The following is a 24,309-nucleotide window of genomic DNA, read 5'->3' as shown; positions in this document are numbered from 1 at the left end:
AGCCTATAGACTTTGTAGCTAGTACTTAGTTTTTTCTTCAGTGTGATAGGAATTTAAAAAAAAATTAGATGTTTAAAAAACTTGCTGTAGCTTAAGCTATGTAGGATAACTTCAAAAGTTTCAGGGAAGGAAGAAATTCGTTACATGAGGATAAGCGGCAAAGGAGTAATCCTGATTCTTCCTTACAGATTCAGTCTTGGAACATTTTTTAGACAGAAAACAGCAAATAGAAAAAAATTAAGCAAATAAAACAATTAATTCTGTAATGCAATTGAATAATAAAAAAATGGTTTTAGTATTTGTAAAAGAGAAATGTGTCAGGATGGAGTGCATTTACAGTGGATTCATCTTTTTGTATGCAGAATCCCCTACTGCTCACTCATCTGACAGCAGTGAGGAGGCACAATCTGCACAGTCTTTCTGTAGAGAGGTTTGCCAGTACACTAGTGGGTAAGTAGCAGTTCAGTTGTAGCATTACATTTTCCTGGAAAGACAGCAATCCATTGGAGTGACCAGGACAGCACAGAAGACAGGAAAAAAATTACCCCTTTTTGAATGGGGTGTTTGCATAGTGCCTTGTGCTTTCTTCCCATGCTCTTATCTAAATGCTTTTAGTTAAAGTGGCTACTTTATGTGCACAGAGTAAATCATTAGCCTGGGGATGAAAAAATAACTGTATCCATTGTGGAGAGAAATAAATCTAACTGCACTATTTATTTTTTCATTGCTTTGATTATTGTTGTTTAGATGTCTTGTGTTATAAATGGAATCCAGAAAGAAGGAAATATCCCTACTACAAAAGGGAGATAAGTGTAAAGCTGAACACTGTCTCTTATTTGAGTGTTAGTGCCCATTTTTCAGACTTTTCTGACAGGTACAGCAGTCTAATTTGAAGATTCCATACAAGTGTGCTTGATAAACTCAGTTCTCATTCCTCAGACAAAGGGGAAGTTGGAAGTTAAGTGCTTGTGACTTTGTTTCACAGAATTTGGGGTACACGAGGGTTGCTTCTACACAGCTACCATTCTACCAATGCTAGCCAAAATGTGATAGTGCTAGAATGATTTGCACTATGAACTACTGCAGCTATTTCTCATTTGTGTTTTACAGTTGTTTTAGTCAGGATATTCCTGGCTGGCTTGTGTGGGATTGTGTTAAAAAAGGCATCATGCCTTACCTTCGTTGTGCTGCTTTATTTTTTCATTATTTGCTGGGAGTTTCTCCACCTGAAGAACTACTGCAAGGTAAATATGAGAAAACAAATGTATGCCTTTCTTTGTCTTAAAAGAATTTTAAATGTTCACAACAACTAAACAATAGTCAGTACATGAAAGTAAGACTTGGAAAGTAAAGGAATTACTAATTCGTAAAGGAAGGGACAAGTATGTGAAGCTGAGTTGTCTTGGCCACCTTTGCATATAAGAGCATTGCTTCTGATTATATGCAGATATGTGAATTATCAGTGATATATTGATAAAAGTACTAGTTGATTAAGATTCAGCAGTTTAAGGATAATTTCAGGAATTCAGGTTAAATCACCTGAGAAATTGCCTGAAATATATTTTCAAAACCCAGTGGTTTTTTATAGTGCTGATGTTGGTAAATGCTAAAGATAGAGGGATTGAGCAAAACAGAGCCAAATAGATACAAAGCACATTATAAAACTTAAGCCTCTTACTTGAAGGATCCTAATGCATTACTGATACTAACCCCAAAAGTAAATATTTAATCATGTGTCAAAATGTAGTGAAACACAGAATCATATTTGGAAAGGAGGACAATAATTTTTATGAGTAACTGAGGCAAAATATAACGTGTATAATGTAGAACAACAAAAATACAAAATTGATTTATAAAGGCTGTGAATGAAGTTTGAATTTTATTAGGATATATAAGTCAAAATCTCTACATGTTGGAATATGCTGTTATTCTTAGCAGGAGTCTGGATCTTTGATTCTGTAGGGAGGAGTCTTTCTGCTGAACCAACTACATAATTTTCTGTAGCAGAGACAGTAAATGACCACCCAGCAAACAATAAAATTTTATGTAATGTTAGCATTGATTTGATTACAGCAAAATTTAGTATCATTGAGGACTGTCATAAGGACAGTGAAAAACAAACTAAAATGTGAGTACAGAAATCTACTGCGCTTGTGTTACGTGATAGGCAGTAATTTAAGCAAGGAATTCTGTTATTGCAGTAACTTATGCATTAAAAATGCTTAATATATATCAAACTTGTTTAAACAGATCCTCAGCTAATCCAAATCATTATAGCTCTGTTGGCAAAATAATACCCAGTTGTACTATGTAGGATCTATGCTGAAGCTGTAGGATACAGACTACTCAATGAAAAAGGGATTGGGAGGTTTCCAATTTGAGTGAATTATTCAACAGTGCTGAAACACTTAAACAGTTGTTCGTGTTTTCTTTTGCAGTTTCTGAAGAAGGGCAATTCAAGGCACTTTGTAGTTACCTCTCTCTACCTACAAATTTGTTCCTGCTCTTCCATGAATATCGGGACACAGTAAATCCACTGCTTCAAAGGTATTAACTGGGACTGGAAAGGCCAAGTTTTTCTGTTGTGGTGCCCCTGGGGGTATTCTAGATTAAAATTGGTAATAAATGACTGAGCTCAAATTCATGCTGAAGTTCTAAACACTTTGCACAGCTACACTGAATCTCTTAAAGCCCTTCAAAAACATAAAACACTCTATTTTATGGTAATTTCAAAATTAAGTAATTGTAGTTTAAGGGACTAGTGCTTGCAGACCCATATGAAACCATACAGACAGAATGTATTTTAAACCTTTGCTTGTTTGATGTCACTCAGTGTTCATTTGCCTATTTTCAATCTGTCTACAGCAAATGTGACAATTACACAAGCTATTAGTTGAAAATGTAGAAAATCACATAGCTGGCAGGGTGAGGCTTTGTGTTGTTTCTTCTCATCCTATGCAAAATAGACTAGTGGATGCTGAAATTGGCTTAATGGTTAAAAGGTAAAGTTTGAGAAATTACATACATTGCCATCTGCAGTCATGGAATCAGAGAATGTTAGAGGGTTAGGAGAGATCTTAAAGATCTTCTGGGTCCAACCTTCCTGCCATGGCCAGGGACACCTTCTGCTAAACCAGGCTGCTCCAAGCCTTATTCAACCTGGCTTTGAACACTTCCAGGGTTGGGGTATCCACAACTTCTCTGGGCAGTCTGTTCCAGTATCTTACCATCCTCAGAGGAAATAATTTCTTCCTAATTTCTAACCTAAATTTCTCCTCTTTCAGTTTTTGAAAGTAGCAGTAAAGAAAACATTCTTTCTTTAGCAGTAAAGAAACAATTGGTTAAATTCTGCCTTCAAAACCTCAAATTAACCATCTCTTATCTGCAGCTAAGAATCATCCAGCTATATTTTGTTGGAGAATTTCTCTGTGTATTTCACATGACCATTTGAGCACCTGGTGGCAGTAATGATTATTCCTGGTTCTTGGCAGAATTCTCTTACTCATGTTAGCTTTTACTGCATTGCTGTTTGGTTGGGTTTTTTAACCTCTGATTGTTTTAGCCTTTGTTGTTTAGATTTCTTCAATTTAGCGATATTTTGAACTGTTGATTTCCAACAGTCCATATAGCTGAACTAAACAATTCCCTACATACAGTTCTATTATGATCAATTCCATTTGTAGTATATATTATTGCTTATAAAGTAATAGATTAATTTTTACAAGTAAACTATTAAATAGATTTGTCTTAATTGTTCTTACGTATTTGCCTAAAGATGTACAAGTGCCTCTAAGACAGCACAGAGGATAGTGCTTGTGAACGTTGGGAAAATCACTAGAAGCAGGATTAACAAATAGTTACAATGCTACAGAAAAAGATTTTCAAGTAGGAGGCTGCATATTTAACATAATAGTAACAGTTGCCAAATCATCATGCAGGTTCCCATATGTTTTTTTCACAGAATCTTATTTCAGAAGACTAAATTTGATGATTGTTGAGAAATGTGTTAAATGAAGCGTACTAGATTGACCATCTGCTGCATTTCTTTCTCCCTTCTCCTTTTTTTTTTAGTAGAAATGACTTAAAAGACATCTTAAACATACCAGTTCATCTGTTCAGTAGCTGACCAATACTTGCCATTGTTTTAATAGATAAGTTTGGCCATTCTAAGCAAGCACACATCATGCAATGAACGACTAAAATAACCATTAAGTGATGATTATTTAATAAAAACAAATGTTTTTCTATTAGAATGTACAATATTTTTTATGCTGTACCTTTTAGTGCATGTATTTTAAAAGGTGCTGTGTATTGTAGCCCACTTGGAGAAACTGAGTATGTCTGGACTGCTTGCACTTTTTAACTCTGTAAATCTTGTGGTTCATGTACATGACGATAATTTTAAGTATTTTTTTCACATAGGTTTTTCCTTCTATATGCAAATGTAAAACAGTCTCCTGAACAAAACTATAAAGAAACACCCCTGTTTTTCCTTGCAAAGTTTTAGGTAGAACTATCAATGCTTTTATCAGTGTTTTGTGTTTGTTTATCACTTACTAGTTTCATTTAATGAACCGAAGTGTGTATTTGTATCTAATGCTGTCATCTACAAATGTCTGTTTGAAATAGGTGGTGTGCTGATCCAGTGGTGTTAAGTTGTTTGAAAGGGAAAACCATTGCAATAAGGTAACTTTATTTTTGTTGGTTTTGTCTGGTTTTGACTTAAAACACTTAAAAGAATGAAATGCTTGTGGGCAATTTAGAGACTTTGTGTTTTACCCCTTCTGCTCTACTATTAGAATGACATTTTTAAAAATACTTTGTTTATTGTTCCTCGTACAGTGACTCTTTATTGAGATTGTACAATATTGTTAGACATGTAATCTTTCCTGCTCTAGGAAAAAACAAAAGCTAACTGAAATATGAAATGTCTTCATACATGTAGGTTTTATGTGAAATTTAAGTTCAACACCTTTGCTGGAATATGGAAATACTGAAGCTCCCATGTGGAGCATCTCACTTGGGGTTCCAGGACTGAAGAATTGCTCTAGAATTGTGAACTCTTGCAGAAATTACCAAAAGCTTAGCATGAATTTGTGGTTATATATTTCATTGTTTCCTTTGATCTTTATTATTCTCATAATAGTTCTGTTCCACTTACCCAGGTATCCTAGGAAAAGAAATCATTTAATAGAGCTTCCTGAAGACTACAGTTGCCTTCTGAACCAAGCCTCTCAGTTTAGGTAAGATGTGGCATATTTAGTTGTCTTCTTAGTTGTTTTGTCACTTTTAGTGAATTTTATATTCTTGCAGTTACTGTAACTGGTGTTGAAAGAATGCAGAAATTATTTGGAAGTGAAGGCGTTATGTTTGTACTGGCCAACACTAGCACCTGTTCCATTTAAAGTGTGAAATGCAACAGCTTGCTAAAGAAGTCACTTGTGATTGATAAGACAGCATATAAATTTTTTATAGCTTAGTCTGCTGGTCATTTTTCTCCTGTGCAATGTGCATTTGGTTTGGCCATGAGCCTGAAAATTATTTTTGCACTGGACACAACAAGCCTAGATGATGGCACTGTTTTATGCCAAGAAGAGTGAATCATAGGATAATTGAGGTCAGAAGGGACTTCTGTTGATCATTCAGTTCAGCCTCCTACTCAAAGCAGATATCTTGCAGATAAATCATTTCAAGCAGTGTGAAAATATGACAAGGAAACAGGTGAAATGATTATGACATAATGTCTTAGATTTTTGTTTGATTGTGATTTGGGTTTTTAATTGGTTGGATAGGTCTTTTAGGGGTTTTCTTAAGGGGCATTAACTTTAGTTAACATTTCTTTTAAAGTTTTAATTTCTACTGTGACACACTGGTTGCACTTCTTTTAGATGCCCACGGTCTTCTGATGATGAGCAAAAGCACCCAGTATTGTGTTTATTCTGTGGGGCAATGTTGTGTTCCCAGAATACTTGCTGTCAGGAACTGGTGAATGGGGAGGAGCTGGGAGCCTGTACTTCTCATGCTCTTCAATGTGGAGCTGGAGTCTGCATGTTTCTTAAGTAAGTAGCCAGAATTCAATGTGTTAAAGAATAAAGGGGAATATTAGAAGGACAGAATTCACAACTTTGTCAAAGCGTTTGATTCTTTTTGTTTGAGATAAAGAAACATTGCTTTGACATAAATTATAGCTCACCAAAAAGGGAAGAGCCTGCTTGGAGTTGTATTTTAAATGTAGCTCTTCTTTTCTTTAAGAATCAGGGAATGCAAAGTTGTCCTTATTGAAGGTAAAACCAGGGGCTGCGTTTATCCTGCACCCTACTTGGATGAATATGGAGAAACAGATCCAGGTCTAAAGTAAGTAAATGCTTGGCTTCCCACCTTTCCATTTTTATATCTTTCTTTCCTATGATCATTGGACAGCACGTTCTTCTGGCTTGTGTGTACAGCACTGTATGTAGTGTGTGTCTTAGCCTGAGGAACTGATAGCAGTTTGTAGTCAGGAGTGGGTAGTTTATAATGAGAAAATACACTTTTTTGGTACTGTTAAACTTTTTTACTTTTCTCAAGAATGCTTTTTATGCATTTCATCAGAAACATGTGAGAACTGCCATTGCTGAAGTATCATCAGAGAAATGGCAGTCATTGCTTGTCACAAATTGAGATATTTTTACATTTCCAATTGGCATGTTGGAATTTAATTAGTGTTTAATTAGTCTAGTGTTAATGTTAACCTATTCATTGGGCAGTTTATCAGTTGCTGTTCTGATATGCTGACTGGTTGTTCTCTTTTCCTCTCTGAAGAAGAGGCAATCCCCTGCACTTGTGTCAGGAGCGGTACCGGAAGCTCCATCTGCTGTGGCAGCAGCACTGTATCATAGAGGAGATTGCCAGGAGCCAAGAAACAAATCAGATCATCTTCGGATTCAACTGGCAATTGCTCTGAGGCTTCTGATTTTAGTGAAAACTCTTACCTGTGGCAGTGTTTTGGAAAAGGAAAGGAGGGTGGCAGTAAAAAATCTACTCAAGTGATTTCTGTTGTTCAGACAGTTAATTGATGGATTCTCTAGGGTGGATGTATCATTGATGCATTGAAACAGAAGCTCATATCATATATTTTCCTCTTTTTTTCCTTACAAAGAAAAGGAAAACCACATTCTGTAATTATTACTGAATCAGAAATATTTGGATTTTTTTCAGAAGTTTGCATTGTTTCATGTGATTTCATGAGGACAATTCCCAAATGCTGTGTTTCAGAGCACATACCACATTTGTCTCTTCTATGCCTTGAGAACATATCTAAATGGTGTTGCCAAGGAAAAGCCTCCTTTACTTTCTTCCTGGGTTCTTTTCCCAAGCTTAGTGAAGCTTTAAATAGATTGAGATAATATTGGAGTGGAAGTGGTACCAGGTCTTTAGTCACCTGCAGCAACAGCAACAGGTACAATAAAGAATAAGTTTTACAGAAAAAGCTTGCATTCAGATATACCTTGGGATTTAATGAAGAGTTTTCATTGCTGAATTCTTTGAATGAGAAGTGTGGGATAGAAAGTGCATGGGGGGATTACCATCTTGCTTATTGCATCAAAAAATGAAGTCTGTGCTTTTTGCGTTGCCAGAACTGCACTTTATCTAATTAATTTATCCTCCATTAACGTATGTTGTAAGAGTTCTGGGGCTTCACCATTTGCCTAGGTTGTGGTTGGTTTTACTTCCTTTACAGTTTGTCTTTTGAGTCCTTTCCCAAGAATCAAAAGTGAAAATACTGAAGGTAGGTAGTTGTAGTGTACCTCTGTAAGCAGTACAAGAGCCAGAGACCTCAGTAAACTAAACAGCCTTCAAAGCTATCACTGGACTAAAACCAAGACCCAAAAGCAGCAAGTTTTAGAACCAGAAATAAGTTTGCCAGTATCTGAGGGGTTTTCCACTCATCATCCTCTGCCACTGTTGTTTGGAGCACGTTTTGGAGTCTGCATAAATGAAATGGTGTGTTTTGGGAGGCATGTTCAGTGGTTCAGTGCCAGGTAGAGCAGAGGAGGGAAGAAAAGGTGGCTAAGTCTGTCTCTTTGCCCTTCAGTAGTTAATAGCACATTGTGATTGAACTCTCTCTCAATGATACGTGATTGTGCTTCAGTTCTAAATATTTGTTGTTCTGTTTTCTGAATTTTAGCCATAATATACATGAGAGAATTTGTAATGTGATGGGTAAAATCTTTTTCCCAGGAAATGCCATTTCCATGTGAAAGTTTAAAGTTGTCACTACCCTCAATTTCCCTGCCCCTTTGCTATTTGATTTTTTTTTGGTGACACTTTAATAAGGCTTTCAAGGGGAGGTTTTCAAAGTAATGTCTGAGTGTCATTTTGTATTATTTTTTGTTTTGTTTTCTTATCTCACAATTACATGAGAGATAGTAGAACCACAATGATTTTGATTTAAATACCATTCTTCTGGGCTTGTTAAAAATGTTTTTGAGTATGTATGTATGAGTGCACTGAGCAGCACCATAACTAATCTAAAAATGGAATACCAATGTTCTGAAACATCATTGTGACTTCAAATACTTTTTAAAACTTTTGCTGTAATCCTTCCCCAATGATATAAAAAGTTGGCTTTGGTATATTTTCCAGGTATTGTTTCTTGAAATTAAGACCATTCTCCTTATTTTGATTCTGTTAGATTTTAAACCTAAATATTAAACTCTTTGAAGACAAACATTAATTCTGTTAGGCTTCTCTAAAAAATGTTAAAACGCGTACTGAGTTTAGAACAGTTGCCATGAAAACTTTCATGCACTGGTGATTTTTAGATCATCAAAACATGGCTTGCAACAAAAATGTTGAATTAAGACTGGCTGGCAAATGCCTCATTGATACCAAACTTGTATTCTCTACTTGTTTCCCTCTGATATTTACATTTTCAGTAATCAAAAATTACATATTTCAGTTATCTTGCATTACACTGATACAAAATTTCCATTATCCAAAATGCAGTGAGATCACTTTATTATTTTGTTTTCTGTCTGAACTGTAGTAACAAGGACAGGAGCTGATAAGAGCAAGATAGCTCTTTTAAAGCTCTGAAGATTTCTTTGTATCTGAAGAAGTGGGAGAGGAAAGTTTCATCTTTATGTTTGCACATATTAATTTAGCAAATGGGCTCCCATATCATTCACTGACTAGCGTGGTCATCTTTTCATTTCATAAATTACTATGCAGTTTTGTTCACTGTGAGTATAATCTGTATTTAGTGACTGCAAGATGCTTATGCCACTTATTTCTGTTCCATCCAAGCTGACAGAAGTTATTTGATAATGCACATACTGGTATCTTAAATTGCAAAAATGTAAATTTGAAACTTGTATAATGTTCTTGTGCTTTTGAAATAAAATATCTTGTATATGTATATTTAAAAAAAAGGAAATAAAATAACTTCTCGTAGATTATTCAGTTTTTATTTGAAGGCACTTTGGCACCTCACAGATCATTTTATGAGGGTGTTATAGTGGTGTCTGTCAGTATGGGAAAGGAGAACAGCTGGTAAATGGTTGGTAAACTCTCAGTTGTCTGTGTAGGCTGTATCATGGTCATACTGTAAATGATAGCATGCTTTTTCTTCTGTAAAGATACACTCCACTTGAAACATCCTAGTATTTTACAGATGCAAATTCCTGCAGTGTCTACCTAAATTTCCAAAAGAAATCTTAAGTACATAATTTCAGTTTACATGCCCTGAAACTGATCTAGTAGTGTTTCTGGTTTTGCATCTGCTCAAAGAGCTGGCTGGACTGTTTGGCAGATACTTAACCTCTAGAAAGGGAAACTTTGTGGTGTTGCTCTCATGTGCTTTGTGATGCATACTTTCAAAAAAGTGATTTATTACAGACCTAAGCAAACAGTCAAGACATCTTTTACATAGGTATGGCCAGTACTTCTTGCTCTTTATGTCACAGGCTGCTGGTTGTCATCATGTCCTCACCGCTTTGTTGTAGCTATGGGCACCATTTTGGTGTTAATGATGTTGCTCTTTATGCTTATTCTTAGTAAATTGCTTTTAAGAACTAATTCCTAAGAAGGTGAAAGGTAGAGGTAGATTTAAGTCTACTAGCAGAAATGTTCTGAAGAAAATTAGAAGAAGAATCCTGTTAAATAAGGGGGGAAAAAAAGAAGCCATAGCACTGTTTCTTGTGTAATAAAAATCTCAATGTACAAAGTTATACAGAGGAGTATTTTTGCTTTTATATGCTTTGCATTATGGTTGAAATCCACTTTATTTTCAAGACAATGACCTTGAGTAATCTCCAATGTAATCTAGTCAGGTTCATAATACAACATCTAAGTTGTTACTTAGATTCTTCTAACCTATTACTTGACAAGGTGTTCAAAGATATTTTATCAAAAATAGAAGTTGTTTCATTTCTGTGGTGCAATCTTTGTTTTTATCAATATTTTGCAGGTATACTAAATTGGAAGGTTGATACAGGAAAAAAATGGCTAATAATGAAAATCCACTTCTTACATGTGTCTCAAAACTAGTTATTTCTAATTCTATCTACTTTTCTCTGAAGCTGCATTCAGTACAGTTGAAATCATATACGAAAGTCATGTAAAGGAAAACTGCATTGAAGGAGGGCAAGCTGAATTTCCAAGAGGTGATATATACATGATTTTGTGAAATGGTGAGTAAGAGACCAGATAAAGAGTTAAACACAAGACACTAAAATGGGACCTGACTTTTCTTATTGCTCTCTGACTTGTTCATTGTTGATCAATGTCAAAAAAAGGAGTATGGTTTGTGCTGTGTAAACACAGAGTGTCAAACAAGTTACAGTCCATCAGACTTAATTTTAGGAGGTTTCCAGGCTTCATGCTTGAGTGAATGAGCTGCAGCAAAATGTTGTGAAGCACTAAGTGGGGGCTGTGGATTTCATGATCATTTGAAATCCTTGCTATATTTGTGAAGATTTGTGGTTAGTCTTTCAGCAGACTGCAGAACATTACATCTCCTCCTTAATTGTGCCTAAAATGCAGTATTGGCCTCCTTGGGTACAAGTATTGAGATGCTCATCTCAAGGTACCAGCGTTCCTGACCAAGCTGTGTTTATTTTAACAAAATCCTAAATGTGCTGCATGTTTCTATGTCTTACTGTTTTTTTTTTCTCTGTGATCAAGATAAAACGAGTGTTTTCAGTGGCATTCAGAAAGCTGTAAAGGAAGAGGATTGTACATGCAATTTCTAAAGAAACTCTCATACTTCCTTCACCAAAAACTCAACATTACAGTGTTTATTATTTTTTTTTAATTAAGAACTTGATAAAGGAGATAATTCTATGCATAGGTGAGTTCCTTACTCTGGAATTTGCCATATTGTTGTAAATTCTGGCTGGATTAGGCATTAATAACAAATAGGATAAGAAGTGTCCCCCAAATCGTATTTATTTCTGTATCTGAGCAGATGCCCTGGCTTAAAGGCTTGGCTCACTAATGCCATCTCTGTCTTTATAAATTACAGAGAATTAAAGATGGGAGTCTGTGCTGCCACCTAAGTTTGTTTCCTTGATCCAGTGCCTCTGGTGTTAAATACTGCAGAAAACCCGTGACAGGTGCTGTAAAGGAAGCTGGATATGTAGGGTGTAGCACTGCCATGTTCTGAGGAAATCAATAAATTCAAAGCAAAGAAGAAAGTATTTATTAACAAAAGCAAATTTTATCATGTTACTGTGAAATGAACGATTTTCTTTTTGTAATGCATCCCTATTGGTGGAGACTCTGAATGCCTAAAAAGGATAGAAATTAACAGTCTAATGATTAAGTAATTACTAGTAATAGGTCAGACAAAGACTGTTCCCTGTGAGATAAATGCTGAAACAAAGTTAATTTCAAAACAAATCACATTCCACTGCTGCAATTTAGGGCAGTTAGCTGAGAGACGAAGGTTAATGTGCTAAATGCTAATTATTCTTTTATTGTATAATGTTACCATCATATGCAAATAAGTGAGCTTCTTTCACCTCTGGGGGGGCCAGAGAAAATTGTGTATCTGGATACAGCTGGATACATACACCTCTGCTCTTTTTGGTAAAGTGTTACAGCAACTGCTGGGTGACATTTCTTTGTCTTGATGGAGATGCTGAGGCTGGATGATCAGTTCACTCTTCCTTCCAAATCTGTTTTTTCAGAGCAGATTGTTGACAAATCCGTTAACTAGAAAGCTATCAAAAGAGTAAGCTCACAGTTCTTAAAATTCTGCAAGCTTCAGTTATTGGCTTCTAGGACAGTTTTACCAAAAGTAGAATAAAATGGTGTTGTGGAAGTAACTGCTGTTGACTGACACAGGTGCTACTTGGCATACTCATCTGAAAGAAAATGTACTTCATTTAAAGAAAAAAATGTATGCAAAATCTGATCAGTTTACAATACATGACTATCTTTCTCCTTGATCTCTCAAGGAGCTGCAACTTTCTGTATTCTTTTCCACCTGTATCAGCTAATTATAGAGCTGCTGGTAAGTACTTCTGGTCCTCTGAAATGGCTGAAGGAATTAGACACCAGTTAAGTTTTAATCCCCCACTGGGCAAAATGGTTGCAATGAAGACAAGAAATAGACATACAGATGAGTGCAGTGCAAAGGGAAGAATTAACAGTTCTTACAAATCTAGTTATTTGAAGGGGTTTTAACATACTTAAGGGTAGGCCTAACATGTAGGCAGTCATTGTTGATATTCAACAGTCAAGTTGAAATTACAGTCATGCACATAGCCTGTTTGAATTACAATACAGATTATTACATTGCAAAATTTATTCATGATATATCCTTACAGTATAATTTTTGCTTTTTCTAGTGTTATGAAATACAACAATATGTACAGAAATTTTTACTGTTACTCTGCACAGTTTCAAAAGCTAGAATGGTTCTATTTCAAATATTTCAGTGATAAAGCTTCTTTTACTTGATTATCCGCAAAGAATTCACTCAACGCAGTAACAAGTAAAATACTTTATTTGGTCTTTCCACCTGTTTTGTACTGGTACTTTTTTCCTGCTGACTATTAATGATCAGTTGCAGCCATAGGGCATCCTGTAATTACAGGTGTTTTGGGCATTGAAGGCTTTCACTCCATGCATTAACAAAGCTGCTGAGCGTTGTACCAGGGCGTGATGTGAGAGCTGTCAGTCTGTCTGCCCTCTCTGATGTCAGATAATCCCTTACCTTCCCACCCCTGGATCAGAGTGGTAAGCACTTTAGAAACAAGGAACTTTGAAGCATCTAGGATCATCAGTGTTTATTTCATAGGAAGTATCTACTCGTTTTTAAACTTGTTCTATCACATGCTAATTGGAAGTTTATCCCCACACAAGCTGGCAGTTAGTTTTCTTGAGCAGAGAACTCCTTTCAGCTGTACCCTTTGACTTTCAGGGACGTGGGGCAATTGGCTTTCTCTAAACTATTGGAGGGGGGAAAATGAAAACTTACTTAAGACATTTTGGGAAAAACAAGTGTAATACTTTTGTAATAACTTTTATTGCCTTCGCCTGAATTTCACATACCTGGTGGATTCTTGTAGGCTTTATTATACATATATTTTTGTTAAAATTTCCTCTTTACTGACTTGCACCAACAGAATCTTCATTTCAGTTTTTGTCTTTTTTTTTGTAAAGAATCTTTAAATCCTGTGTAATATTTTTTTTCTGGGATTTCCCTGCTCCTGGAATTTTTATAGGTGTAATGACCAACTTCTTTGATACCTGTTCAGCTAATCTGTATGTTAGTACATGTAGACCCATCCTGTATGAAATATTTGCTTGTACATAATGATTATTTTGGTGCATTTAGACCAATAGATAGAGGTCTGTAAGTAAAGGAGAGAAAATGAGGGAAGTTCCAGAAGTTTCATGTAGTGTTGAGAATCAGGGATTTCACAAGTAAAAGCACAGCCATCCAAAGAAGTATCAGCATTTTTGGAGGTGTCACCAGTCTATGCTGACACCATACATGTTTTACTAGTTTTCTACCACTTTTTTCCCCTCACCAGATAAAATCTGGTGACTGTAGGACTGTAATAGAGCAAAGCTACACTTGTGATGTCATTTCTTGGAAGATTCGCCTACCTAGCTGCAGGGATGGATTTTGTTTTAATATTAGTTTTGTCACAGTCTGTGTTTTGAACATTAATGTTGGGGTCATTCATGCCTGACACAGTGGAGATCTGGTTGGCTTTGCCAAGGTTCTTAATGATGCTGATGTTGTATTTGGCGGTTTCCACAAAACTATTTTCCAGTAACCAACCATCTGATTCACCCTCCAGATCTCCTTGGAGAAGGACATTCTTCATGGCTGTTTGTAGGTACCGGACACCAATCAGTACAGAGAGCTGTAAGAAACAGGTAATGGTTAAACAGTTGAACTTGCAGCTTTCAGTCAGGTTTTTGACTTGTGTATTTACAGGCCTTGTAACTGAGTAAAGCAGACAGACTCTTTATCCTAGCAATATATCTAACCACTTTTCCAATGAATTACATTTTTAAGAAAGGTACCAGGGAGAGATGGATTGATTCTCTTAATTCTTCAGGTAACAATCCCCCTTGCATGTTATTAGTACATAAATACCTAGAATTACTAGTGAACCTTCTAGCTTTAGAGATTGCAACTAATTTATGTAGAATGGATGGTCAATTAATGGAAGCATCAGTCAGTGGGGAAAAAAAAATCATAGTATGTTAATTTCAGTGGATTTTTTTTTCAGCTGACATTGATTTAATCAATATTACTTCCAAAGACATTTAATCATTCCTGTGTAAGCCATATGTGTCCTCTACATGCATGAAAATTAAGAAGGATGGCCTATAGCAGAGACTCAAGTCTAAGTTTAGGAAAAAAACCTCATTTTCATAGTTCTGTTGGAATCCAGATCAGCTTGTCAATATTTAAAGGAGCACCAAGAGCAGGCTCTCAGCTTTTCACATGTTTCAGAGGCCTGTTATTTCTGACACCATGACCCCGCCTAGCATTGCCTAAGGTCTGTTGTGAAGTACTTAAATTACAATGCTAATATTTAGGCAATAGAGGAATAGTCAGAAAACTAAAGCATACTAAAAAGGGAAGAAAACTGTTCAGGAGCCTGTGCCATTGGGAGGTCCTTTACTTGCAAATGACAATATCCAGAGAACTCTTTATGGACGTCAGCAGGAGCACTGCAGATTTGCAAGCGTGTAGCTTGCCTGTGATGCGCTTATTTTGATTGCATAACCAGCAGCACAATCTACTTTGAGAAGGATGATATGCCACGATTGCAAGTACTGTCTATGTGGTGAGACTACGTAATATAAAAAGGAGGCTTTGAGATATTAATGAAATGCTCAATTTCAATTGTAAACAAAATGAATGTGTTGAGCCAAAGACCTACTCATGTTTGATATATTTGTTAAAGCTGACTTAAAAGAACACTCAGACCTTCTCACCAAATTTCCTTGCATTTGTGTCACTGCATGTATCATCCTGTATCTGGTCCCATAAATGCATCAGGGAAGGGAATATGCTATATTCTGTTGAAAAAGCTCTGTAAATAATATAGAATTATAATACAGAATTATACATGGTTTCTGGTAGTTCTCATCCTCAACAAGATTTCCTTCTGCTCTGTGGACTTTGGGAAAGTTGTCTTTACTAAAGGAAATCCTTTTACTAAAGGAAAACATTCCTGAAGAGCTTGTGGACTTCGTACTGGATGAGGCACTTCTCATGTGTTACACTATCATCATTTCCCATCCTAGAGAGAAGGAAGATTCATTGGATACCATTTTTGTGACACTTACCTCGAACAACCAAATAAGCAATGCTGCAACACCGATGGATCTCATTATGCCAGTGTAGTAATCCAGCAGGGCCTCTCTGCACCCCTTCATCCAGATATTGAGCTCCTCTGTCAGGAAATCGTAGTTGTAGTGAGCACTGTTGTTTGTCAGCTGGTACTGGATGCAGGGCCGTGGGGAGCTGGGGTTGCAGCAGCTGAAGGGGACTCCATCCACCAAGAACTTCCCGTCAACGTTGCTCTTCAGACGGCTGCAACAGGACAAAGTTTGGGCATTACAAACCTGGTGTCAGCAGCAGGCAGTGCCTGTGATTTTAGAAAACTAACACAACTCTGCTGCAGTGTGGCCCTCTCCAACATAACAAAAGGAAAATGATGATATGCTTTCTACTGGAAAAGTTGTTTACTGCAGGAAAACTGAATATTGGATTTGCTGTATTTAGGTGTGATACAGTGCAGTACCTCGTGTGGTTCTTCACTCTGTGCCACAAGACATGAGTTCAGTTCAAGGAGATGTTGCCTTTTCAGGTTTCTTTGTGCTGAATACTAAAGACACTTTTGGAACTTGTTTATCTTGGTGTAATTCTAATGGAAGTTATATCTCTGGAAATCCTGTATTTCACTACTCCTGGATTGATTTTTCAACACAATCATTCCATGAGAGAGATCCTAATACAAGAACAACTTTATGCCACAGGAGCCACTGGAAATCATCTGCTGGCCTTTGGGCACTGTACCTGTTGCAAGGACTGGTCCAGCACGTTTTGAGACTAATTCCCAAGCGAGTTTCTGCTTCTTGTTACTTCACTTTCTGTAACTTTAAGAAATGTGTCTATTGCTAAAAAACACTCCTTTCCCTCCTCTATAAGATCAGGAGGAAAACAAGTGGTGAAAGAGGAAAGATAAAGAGAAATAAGAAAAACATCATAGGATGGGAAGAGAATACAGTTTCAAATTAACCAGGATTTTCTGGAAGTTAAATTAATCTTTGGCATCTGTTTTCTTCAGCTAAAGAGGTTTTCCAGAAACTGGACAGTATCTAAGATGCTGAGAGAGACACCTTGGGGAAGCAGCCTCTAAACATGTATCTGCTTTCATGCTCAGTGGGAAAGGCTGATTTCCTGAGAAATCAGGGCCTGGTTTATCAAGTCCAGACCCTTTACACTTTGTAAGGGGACCAGAATACATGAAAGACAACTTTCACTTAGATATCCAGCTTTCACTGGATTTGCCAATAGTAAATTTTCTAATACTTTCCAAAACTTATTCATTTGTTAATATTTGCAAATAGTATTTTTCTGTTCCACTACAGCTGGTCTAAATGAGAGGGAAGAAAATCATTACAAGAGGCTCAGCAGGTAAACAGAGGAGCAGAAACACTGTGGTCCAGTCTTGATCTGGAATTTGGGACTAAAGGTAACCTTCAAATAAAACAAACTGCTAGGAAGCTCAGTATTTGTAGCAGTGCTGTGATGGCAGAATTGCTTTTATTTTATTGCTGTAAGCCTACTAAATATAAACTTTTGTTTGTTTGTTTGTTTCTCCTTTTTTTCCTCTTTTTTTTATTTGGGTTGTAGTGTAGATTTTTTAACTTAAAATTCTCTCGAAAACATTTTCCTCAAAGATCTTTCCAGGTAAACCAGGAAGTTCATCTGCCATTTCCCGCTTAGGAGTGGGATAGGCATGAATTTTTCTCCATTTTCAAGTCTAGCTTTTCATTTTGTGGCCATCATATCCCTGATGATTGCAACAGAATGGAATCAATACAAAAGAGTCCAAATAATGCACTGAAAGTAGACTGAAGTGTGTGAGCCGTGTTGTGGCAAAGGCAAAACCAGGCACTGGAAGGGAAAGGAGCCAGAGAGGCACAAACCAGAGGGCTCCAATGTGGGAGGGGAAAAGAAATCTCACAGAGGAGAGGAAGACTGGCACATTGTGAAAGGGAAGATGTTACCTGGGCTGGCAAAATGTCGTCTTTGTTTCAGACTCCAATATAGTCTGGCATTTAAGATGGTTGAAATGCAATCTCTTAAACTGGGTCTTAAACTTTACTTTTTATCCCAAGCATCAGTTTAAATACTTTCTTTTGTTCTGAATGTGTTGCAAAGAGGAATCCTCTTTCTACTGCCAACAGTAGCAGTTTTCAAATGTGAGTAATGTGCTCCTGCCACTGTACCTCTCTTGCTAGTGGAAAATTTTAAAATTATTTAATTTTTATCTTGGTACTGTTAGAAGAGAAGACCCCAGAGAAAGAGTTTGTGGAGCAAGACAATTACTGCTACTTGCTGTTGCAATTCAAAACTGTTACAGTATTGTAAAGCAAAAACTTGATTTTGAGCAAAGATGATTTTTACCTGACCAAAGCAATGGCAGGATTGTACTGCTGTAACCTGCCTCATGTTGCTACCATTACCACTGGCTATTTCCATGCCTTGTCAAATTGTGGTGCTGGCAATAGAGCTGTAGAAGAGGGGGGAGGGAAGAAGGCTTTGCAAGAAGGTGAAAAGTTCAGTTTTGCAAAGGTTACGTGTGATTCACCATATGTCAAATCTCACCTGCTTTGCCTCTTGATCTACAAACTACTGACGCAGAGTACAAGGTAAACCAAGAAAGATTTGATTCTACTCCATCCTTTCAGAAGATTACCAGCTGGGCTTTTGCTTCCAATGATTTCATATCAAATATTTTACTACCAGATTTTTGTAGGTCATGGTATAATTTTGTGATACAGCACCAACTTGGATTCTGCCAGTCAAGATGAAATGACGCAATCTGTCCACCGCAAAAGAATTTCAGAAACTACTTTCCTCATGCACATTTCAATGCCACCTTCTGCCTAAATGGGGCAAAAGTGTATTGTGTACAAAAGTGTAACTGCAGTGTATTCGCAAAACAATGGCAGAGCACAGGTGAGCCTGCAGAAGAAAACACAGCTTAATTAAGACCCTGGGTAAAACATGACTGTTTCTGCCTCTCTCACACAAATGAAAGGCAGTATATTTTGCTTTTGACCTCACAGTAAGCTACTACTCTTAAATTCCTAGAGACCATCATTGTTGTCACATCACTTTTCAGCGTAGATCCAAGACTTAAAACAGTTGTGGGTCAGTCTGTTCTGTGTGACACTTTCTAACTTCTCTCTTGAGTATGCTTGTACTGTTTTATTTCCTCAGAGAAATATCTTCTGTATGCTGATGCCCTCTTGTTTGTATTCTCCTAAGTCCTGCCCTCTGGTATATTTGCAGCTCTCTATATACATTTTGCTATGATGGTAGTTTCAAATTGTGAATTCTGTAAAATTAAGACCTTTGGCCTCCCTTCCTCTGGCTTTACTGTCACTGATTTTTGAGTTCAACAAAATGCAGCATTTGACAAATGGCAGTCAAGCTCTTTGCATTTGTCTTTCCTGGGAGTACAACTCTTGTCGGTGAAGACCTTTTTTAGCTTTAGAAGAATTATTACAGACTGGATTGTCTACTTTTGAAAGTTTTTAATTTTTACCTTGTCTGTAAGTATAACCACACTTCTTTTTGAGCATATAATGTCACAGTTGCTACATCATGTGAAGCACCACCACCAAAAAGAAAGGGGGGTTTCTGCTTTTTTATGCAGTGTACATGATGTTTGGCAGTTTCTCATATGTGACCATACAGATTTGAACTTGGGATTACAAAATCTAATACCTTGAAGAGGAAGGGTCTTTCAGTGCTTAGAATTGACTGTACAGTGTACTGATAGTACAATATTTTTTTTCTTACTGTTATCATCTTACTATAAATGAAATTAAAATTTTGAAGAAGCTGATTCATCACACTGAAAAAAGAGATACATCTTTGCTTTGCTTAGCATCCCTAAAGGGTTAGCAAAAGGCAGCTATTGATTGTGCATGTATTTAGCATATTTTATGAGTAACCTAGTCATTCTGCATTTTTTATTAAGATACAAAGGTTCAGCAAAGAGGACTTTCCAGTCTCAAAAGAGTTTTTCTCCTATAGGTTTTTTGCTATGACTGATAAATACTTACTCGAGAACCTCCTTGGAAGCCATATTCAGATAGCGAGGAGATACCCACTGAATTTCAAACCAGTCTCTAAAGCCATTGTTTCCACAGCAACGGAATCCAATTTGTAACAAATCCACTGTTTTCTTTAAGAAACATCGCCCAGGTATGTCTGTGTCCTTATAGAACTTAATGGCATCCCTCAGTCCCAGATAGAGAGACTCTTCCAGCTCGTTCCTCATGGTATAGCACATGAGAGCACCCACCAGGATGCTGAATGTAAAGCAGAAGGTACATACGATGTATGGCAGCATTACTAGCTTCCATCGAGAGAACTTGTTTGCATCTGAGCAGTCATAGCAGATTTTGCCACCCAGGAAGTTGATGATACATGCTATGACCCCTACAGAGATCAGCATGTTGGGGACAGAGTTAATGTCCCCTTTTGCCATCACTTCACTGCGCTTCTTGATCTCTATTTTCAGAAAGAGGCCAAGACTGAAGAGAATGATCCCACTCACTACAGAAACCCAGTTGAGGATCCATAAGATCTGAGCCAATTTGTCCCTTTTGGTTTTGGTGAATTTAACTTTGAGGACAGCCATAGTCAGACGCGCATTAGGAAAAGAAGCGTAGGTCAAGGGAAGCTCGTAAGCTGATTAGGACCATGGATCCAAGGCGTGCAGTAGAAATCTGAAGAAGAGGGAGAGAGATTACTGTCTGTTTGACCAGGTATTTATAGAGCCTAGAAAAGAACTTCCTGTACAGCCTCACGCACTCTTGAGTCCTGTCAAGGGAGTGCCCCAGTGAAAATTTCTTGCTTAAATTTCATAACAATGAGAATCACTTAAAAAAAAAAACAAACCTCTAAGGACCAACTAGAGCAATTAAAAATAAGTGAATAGTATTAAGAGAGACTCCATATTCCTATGAATTTTTGTAAAGACCAATTTTCTGTGCAGACCTGATACCTAAAAGTGAACTGGTCTGCTGTCTTCTACTTTTTGTCTATATTTTTTTAAACAATGATATATATTTATTATTCTTAGATTCCTGTGTTAAGGTCTTGGGTTTGTGTTAAAAATTGAATAAGCAAGGCAAACAAGCATATATACAACCTTTTTTTTTTATTTTCTCTCTAGAAAACTTGCTTGTCTTGTTCCTAATTTGGCATCATCTCATTAATACTCTGCGTTATATAATTGTACAGTAATGAATTCCACTAATACAATGGCATTTATAAACAGTAAAGTGTAATCCTGTAAATCTGGGGAGATAGAGATGTATAAGCAGTATAATATTTTCTAAGTTAGTGAATGCTTTTACTGAATAAAACTTGTATCAGCTAAAACAGCATGAGAAACACCTGCAGACAGACAAGCTGGACAGAAGTAGGGCTACACTGACCCTGTGAAGGATCCCCAGCTGCAGTGAAGCTTAGTATTGGGTAAGCAGATTGTTGCAGTGTGGAGTTTAGAAAAGTAATGGAATCCCAGCATCTTCATGTGTTTACATCCAAAGGAATCAGTTCTATTTGTACAGGTGAGGAATAGGTTTTGTGATTCGTATTAGGGTAAGGTTAAATATCTTTGTACAATAAGATTTTAAGGCCTGTGAGATCTAATTAATTCAAGTTGCATTTATTTTCTCCTGCATTTACAGAGAAAACTAATTCCCCTCAAAGCTATTCAGCTGTGTGGTCTTTTTGTACAATACACAGAATAGTGTGCAAAGTGCACAGTATTTTTTCTTACCAGTCTATTTCCAAAGGTGTTTAGGCCAGCAGCTGAGTTTTAAAACAGGTCCTAATTTTAATTATTGTTAAGGCTGATTATCAGTTATGGCAGAATATTGATTGTGATCATAATGTGATAATCATGTAAATGACAAACACTTTACAGAGATGTCCAAAGAATAGTCATTTAAAACATTGCAACACTTGCTCCACACCATTCTTCTCCAGTATTGTTCAGACCTCATTTGAAGGGATCATGATCTGCTGGTGCAGAATTAAGCCTCCCTACGAATTCAGCTGACAGCATGAATAAGCCTGCTAATCCTGGAGTCAGTATCTTTGATTGCTGCACCAGTTACAGCAGTTCGTGACTTGACCTTAAATACTTGTAAATGATGGCTGCTGATAGAATTATTTCCCCTGATACTCAGGCCTCAGAGCTCACAACAGAGACAATCCATTGTGAAATTTACTGATTGCTGATACACAGTTCACAATGGCCAGTACCTATGAATCCATCAATTCACTGTTTGTTTCTGTGAAACACATATACATATTAGAGCACTGCCTCAAAATTGTTCAGCACGTTTAGTTATTGTGTCACTGAAAACACCCTACTTGCTAAAATACTTTGTTTAAAAACATTTGGACAATAGTTCTACTGTGCTCAAAATTAATTGACCCCAGAGGCATTGGTGATTTTGGAAGATGTAGGTTTGAGACTTTGTCATATTCTAACCATAAAGAAATTTAAACTTGAGTTCCATAAGCAGGAATATGTTCAATCTTGTAGCTATTCTAATATAGCTCCATCCCTAATTTCCAGATGCCTGAAGTTAGAGAAAGTAAGAAATTTCTGTGCAAGAGAAATTCTCTTAGCAATTCCTTGTCTCCAGAAATTCTCATGAGGTATTCTTAGCTTCCTTTTTGAATTTTTAGTATTGTAGGTTCAGATTTCACTGATTATTGACATTTATCTATCAGTGCCATACCAGCAAGCATAAGATCTGTGATTTCATGGAATGCCAGTGGAAAGGGATGGAATAACTTCTTGTTGTATTTCAAAGACATGTTGACTGACCCTGGTTGTCACTGATATGCTTGGGATTGATCTTTGGGAGACACTGTGCTTCTCATGAAACCTGGAGTGCATTGAGTCTGGGACAGAAGAGCAAGTTACCTCTTCTGCTCCTTGTTCCTAGCCTTCTATATAGATACTTATGTTAAGATTTTAATCTATGCTGGCAGTTTACTGAATTTATTTCAGATAATAAGACTCTCTTCACATCATAAATAATTTTGTAAATGCATCATGACCTTATTCTTTCCCTGTTTATTAAAAGTATTGAATAAATTCATTAGCATAAAATCTATTGCAACACCCACCCAGCTGTGCAGTATAATTTTTGAGCATCATGAGGAAAGTCTTTCCAGCTGAAAGAACAGAACTGCAGTTAGTATTTCTCTGCAATGTGTCTGTTTGTCTCCAAGTCATATTTGGCAGCAGGTTACTGTAAAGCCACAAATGCTCCCAGCATTTCAGTGGAACTAATGCCTCTGTCATAGTTCTTAGAAACCATTGTACATGAGTCACTCACAGACATATTTTCCTCACCTATGAGAGAGGAAACTGGATATTATTCTATAAAGGGAAAAATACTTCATTCAACAAAAGGAGACAAATAAATGTGGAAATCTCTCCCATATTATCAGTACTGTTGATTTCCTTGTCTAATTCAAATTTATCTCTGTTTAAACACAGTTTCATCGCCATGCAATTTGCTTCCAAGATGTCACCTAGCTGTTCCTTTGCTATCAAATTCCCCTAGCTATATTGAACAAGACATAGCACAGCTATTTATTTTTAATATTTACTTATTAGATACAAATTGTTCAGAGAAATTTTGCAATGTTGTCATAAACTACATTTTCTCTTACTGATTTTACTTAAATATGCTGTTTTAGTTAAACATACATTGCTATTTGTGATATTATAAAAGAAACTACTAACCTGGTTCAGAGGACTAAACAGGATCTTGAAACTGGTAAATTGTTGAATTCCAGGGAGAAAATACCTGAATTGGACATTCTGAGGATGACTGAAATACTGATTTCCTGATGTCTCTGTAGTTGTTCTGTCTTCACAGTGGCTCACCAATAAAGATGGAGAAAACCACTTCAACTCTCCTGCTAATCTCTCCTTCATCTCTAATCGTAGCTAAGAGATTTATTTCAAGGTTCTTATGCCACCAGATTAAATCCTGCAAAACAGGCCAATTGACTGAGTGTGAACTGGTGAGATCTCACCACGGTGAGATCTCAAAATGGTTTCTAGAACTTCTACCTTTTACTATGCTGGAGATTTTTGCTAATAGGCAACAGAACTGTTTTAGTACCTGCTAATGTCTTCAATAGCTCTTAATTTGTTCTTGACAATAAATATGCTTCCAAAGGAGAGAAGAATGAGAATAATGAAACTTTGTGATTCTATGGGAAGGGAAAATCTCTCTTAGGCAACTATAATTTATATCCACTATTATGTTCCTTACCCATCATTCCATATTTTGTTGCATTGGATGCAATTTTCTGTTCTCTGTATATTGAATGTGACTGTCCAAGAAAATAATTAATGGAACCAAGAGCAGTTGGATCGTCCTGTATGATTCATAGTAGGTTCTGAGAAGCTTTTGAGGTTCAAGAACTATCTAGTAGGAGCCTCTGTCCTAGTCTCTTATCTAGCTCTATTCCAAGCCAGAAGCAAAAGCTAAAGT

The 24,309-nt window shown here is 36.7% G+C and overlaps 2 protein-coding genes across 6 annotated transcripts in view; one reads left to right on the top strand and one right to left on the bottom strand.

Annotated features, from left to right (window-relative positions):
- Positions 1–9,440, top strand: part of UBR1 (ubiquitin protein ligase E3 component n-recognin 1) — a 59,587-nt gene extending 50,147 nt beyond the window's left edge. For all 4 annotated transcript variants that reach the window (XM_079307785.1, XM_079307784.1, XM_079307786.1 and 1 more), the window contains exons 40-47: positions 363–450; positions 1,111–1,244; positions 2,439–2,547; positions 4,630–4,686; positions 5,166–5,243; positions 5,889–6,059; positions 6,253–6,354; positions 6,802–9,440. In XM_079307785.1, coding sequence (XP_079163911.1) covers positions 363–450; positions 1,111–1,244; positions 2,439–2,547; positions 4,630–4,686; positions 5,166–5,243; positions 5,889–6,059; positions 6,253–6,354; positions 6,802–6,943 — 881 coding nt within the window. In that variant the 3' untranslated portion in view covers positions 6,944–9,440. The remainder of the gene's footprint in view (positions 1–362; positions 451–1,110; positions 1,245–2,438; positions 2,548–4,629; positions 4,687–5,165; positions 5,244–5,888; positions 6,060–6,252; positions 6,355–6,801) is intronic.
- Positions 9,441–13,861: 4,421 nt separating this feature from the next.
- Positions 13,862–23,625, bottom strand: LOC306803885 (photoreceptor outer segment membrane glycoprotein 2). 2 transcript variants are annotated; one of them, XM_079309800.1, is made up of 4 exons: positions 23,550–23,625; positions 19,828–20,496; positions 15,808–16,054; positions 13,862–14,366 (listed from the first exon to the last, which is right to left on the bottom strand). In XM_079309800.1, exons 2-4 carry the CDS (start codon positions 20,406–20,408, stop codon positions 14,100–14,102), a joined length of 1,095 nt encoding a protein of 364 aa, XP_079165926.1. In that variant the 5' UTR covers positions 20,409–20,496; positions 23,550–23,625; the 3' UTR covers positions 13,862–14,099. The 2 variants fall into 2 exon arrangements, with proteins under 2 accessions (XP_079165926.1, XP_079165925.1); XM_079309799.1 differs by lacking the exon at positions 23,550–23,625 and having other exon boundaries at positions 19,828–20,521.
- Positions 23,626–24,309: the final 684 nt, after the last annotated feature.

This window comes from Erithacus rubecula (assembly GCF_903797595.1).
Source record: "Erithacus rubecula genome assembly, chromosome: 6".
NCBI classification, from domain to species: Eukaryota; Metazoa; Chordata; class Aves; order Passeriformes; family Muscicapidae; genus Erithacus; species Erithacus rubecula.
Note: the sequence above shows the minus strand (reverse complement) of the source record. Positions and strands in the feature narration are given on the sequence as shown.

Excerpts from the sequence above, each read along its gene's own strand:
- LOC306803885 (XM_079309800.1), bottom strand. The coding sequence starts at position 20,408 with ATGGCTGTCCTCAAAGTTAAATTCACCAAAACCAAAAGGGACAAATTG. Across the intron at positions 16,055-19,827 it reads GCTTCCAAGGAGGTTCTCGA|CCGTCTGAAGAGCAACGTTG; the intron begins GTAAGTATTTAT and ends GTCCTGTTGCAG. Across the intron at positions 14,367-15,807 it reads TGCTTATTTGGTTGTTCGAG|CTCTCTGTACTGATTGGTGT; the intron begins GTAAGTGTCACA and ends TGTTTCTTACAG.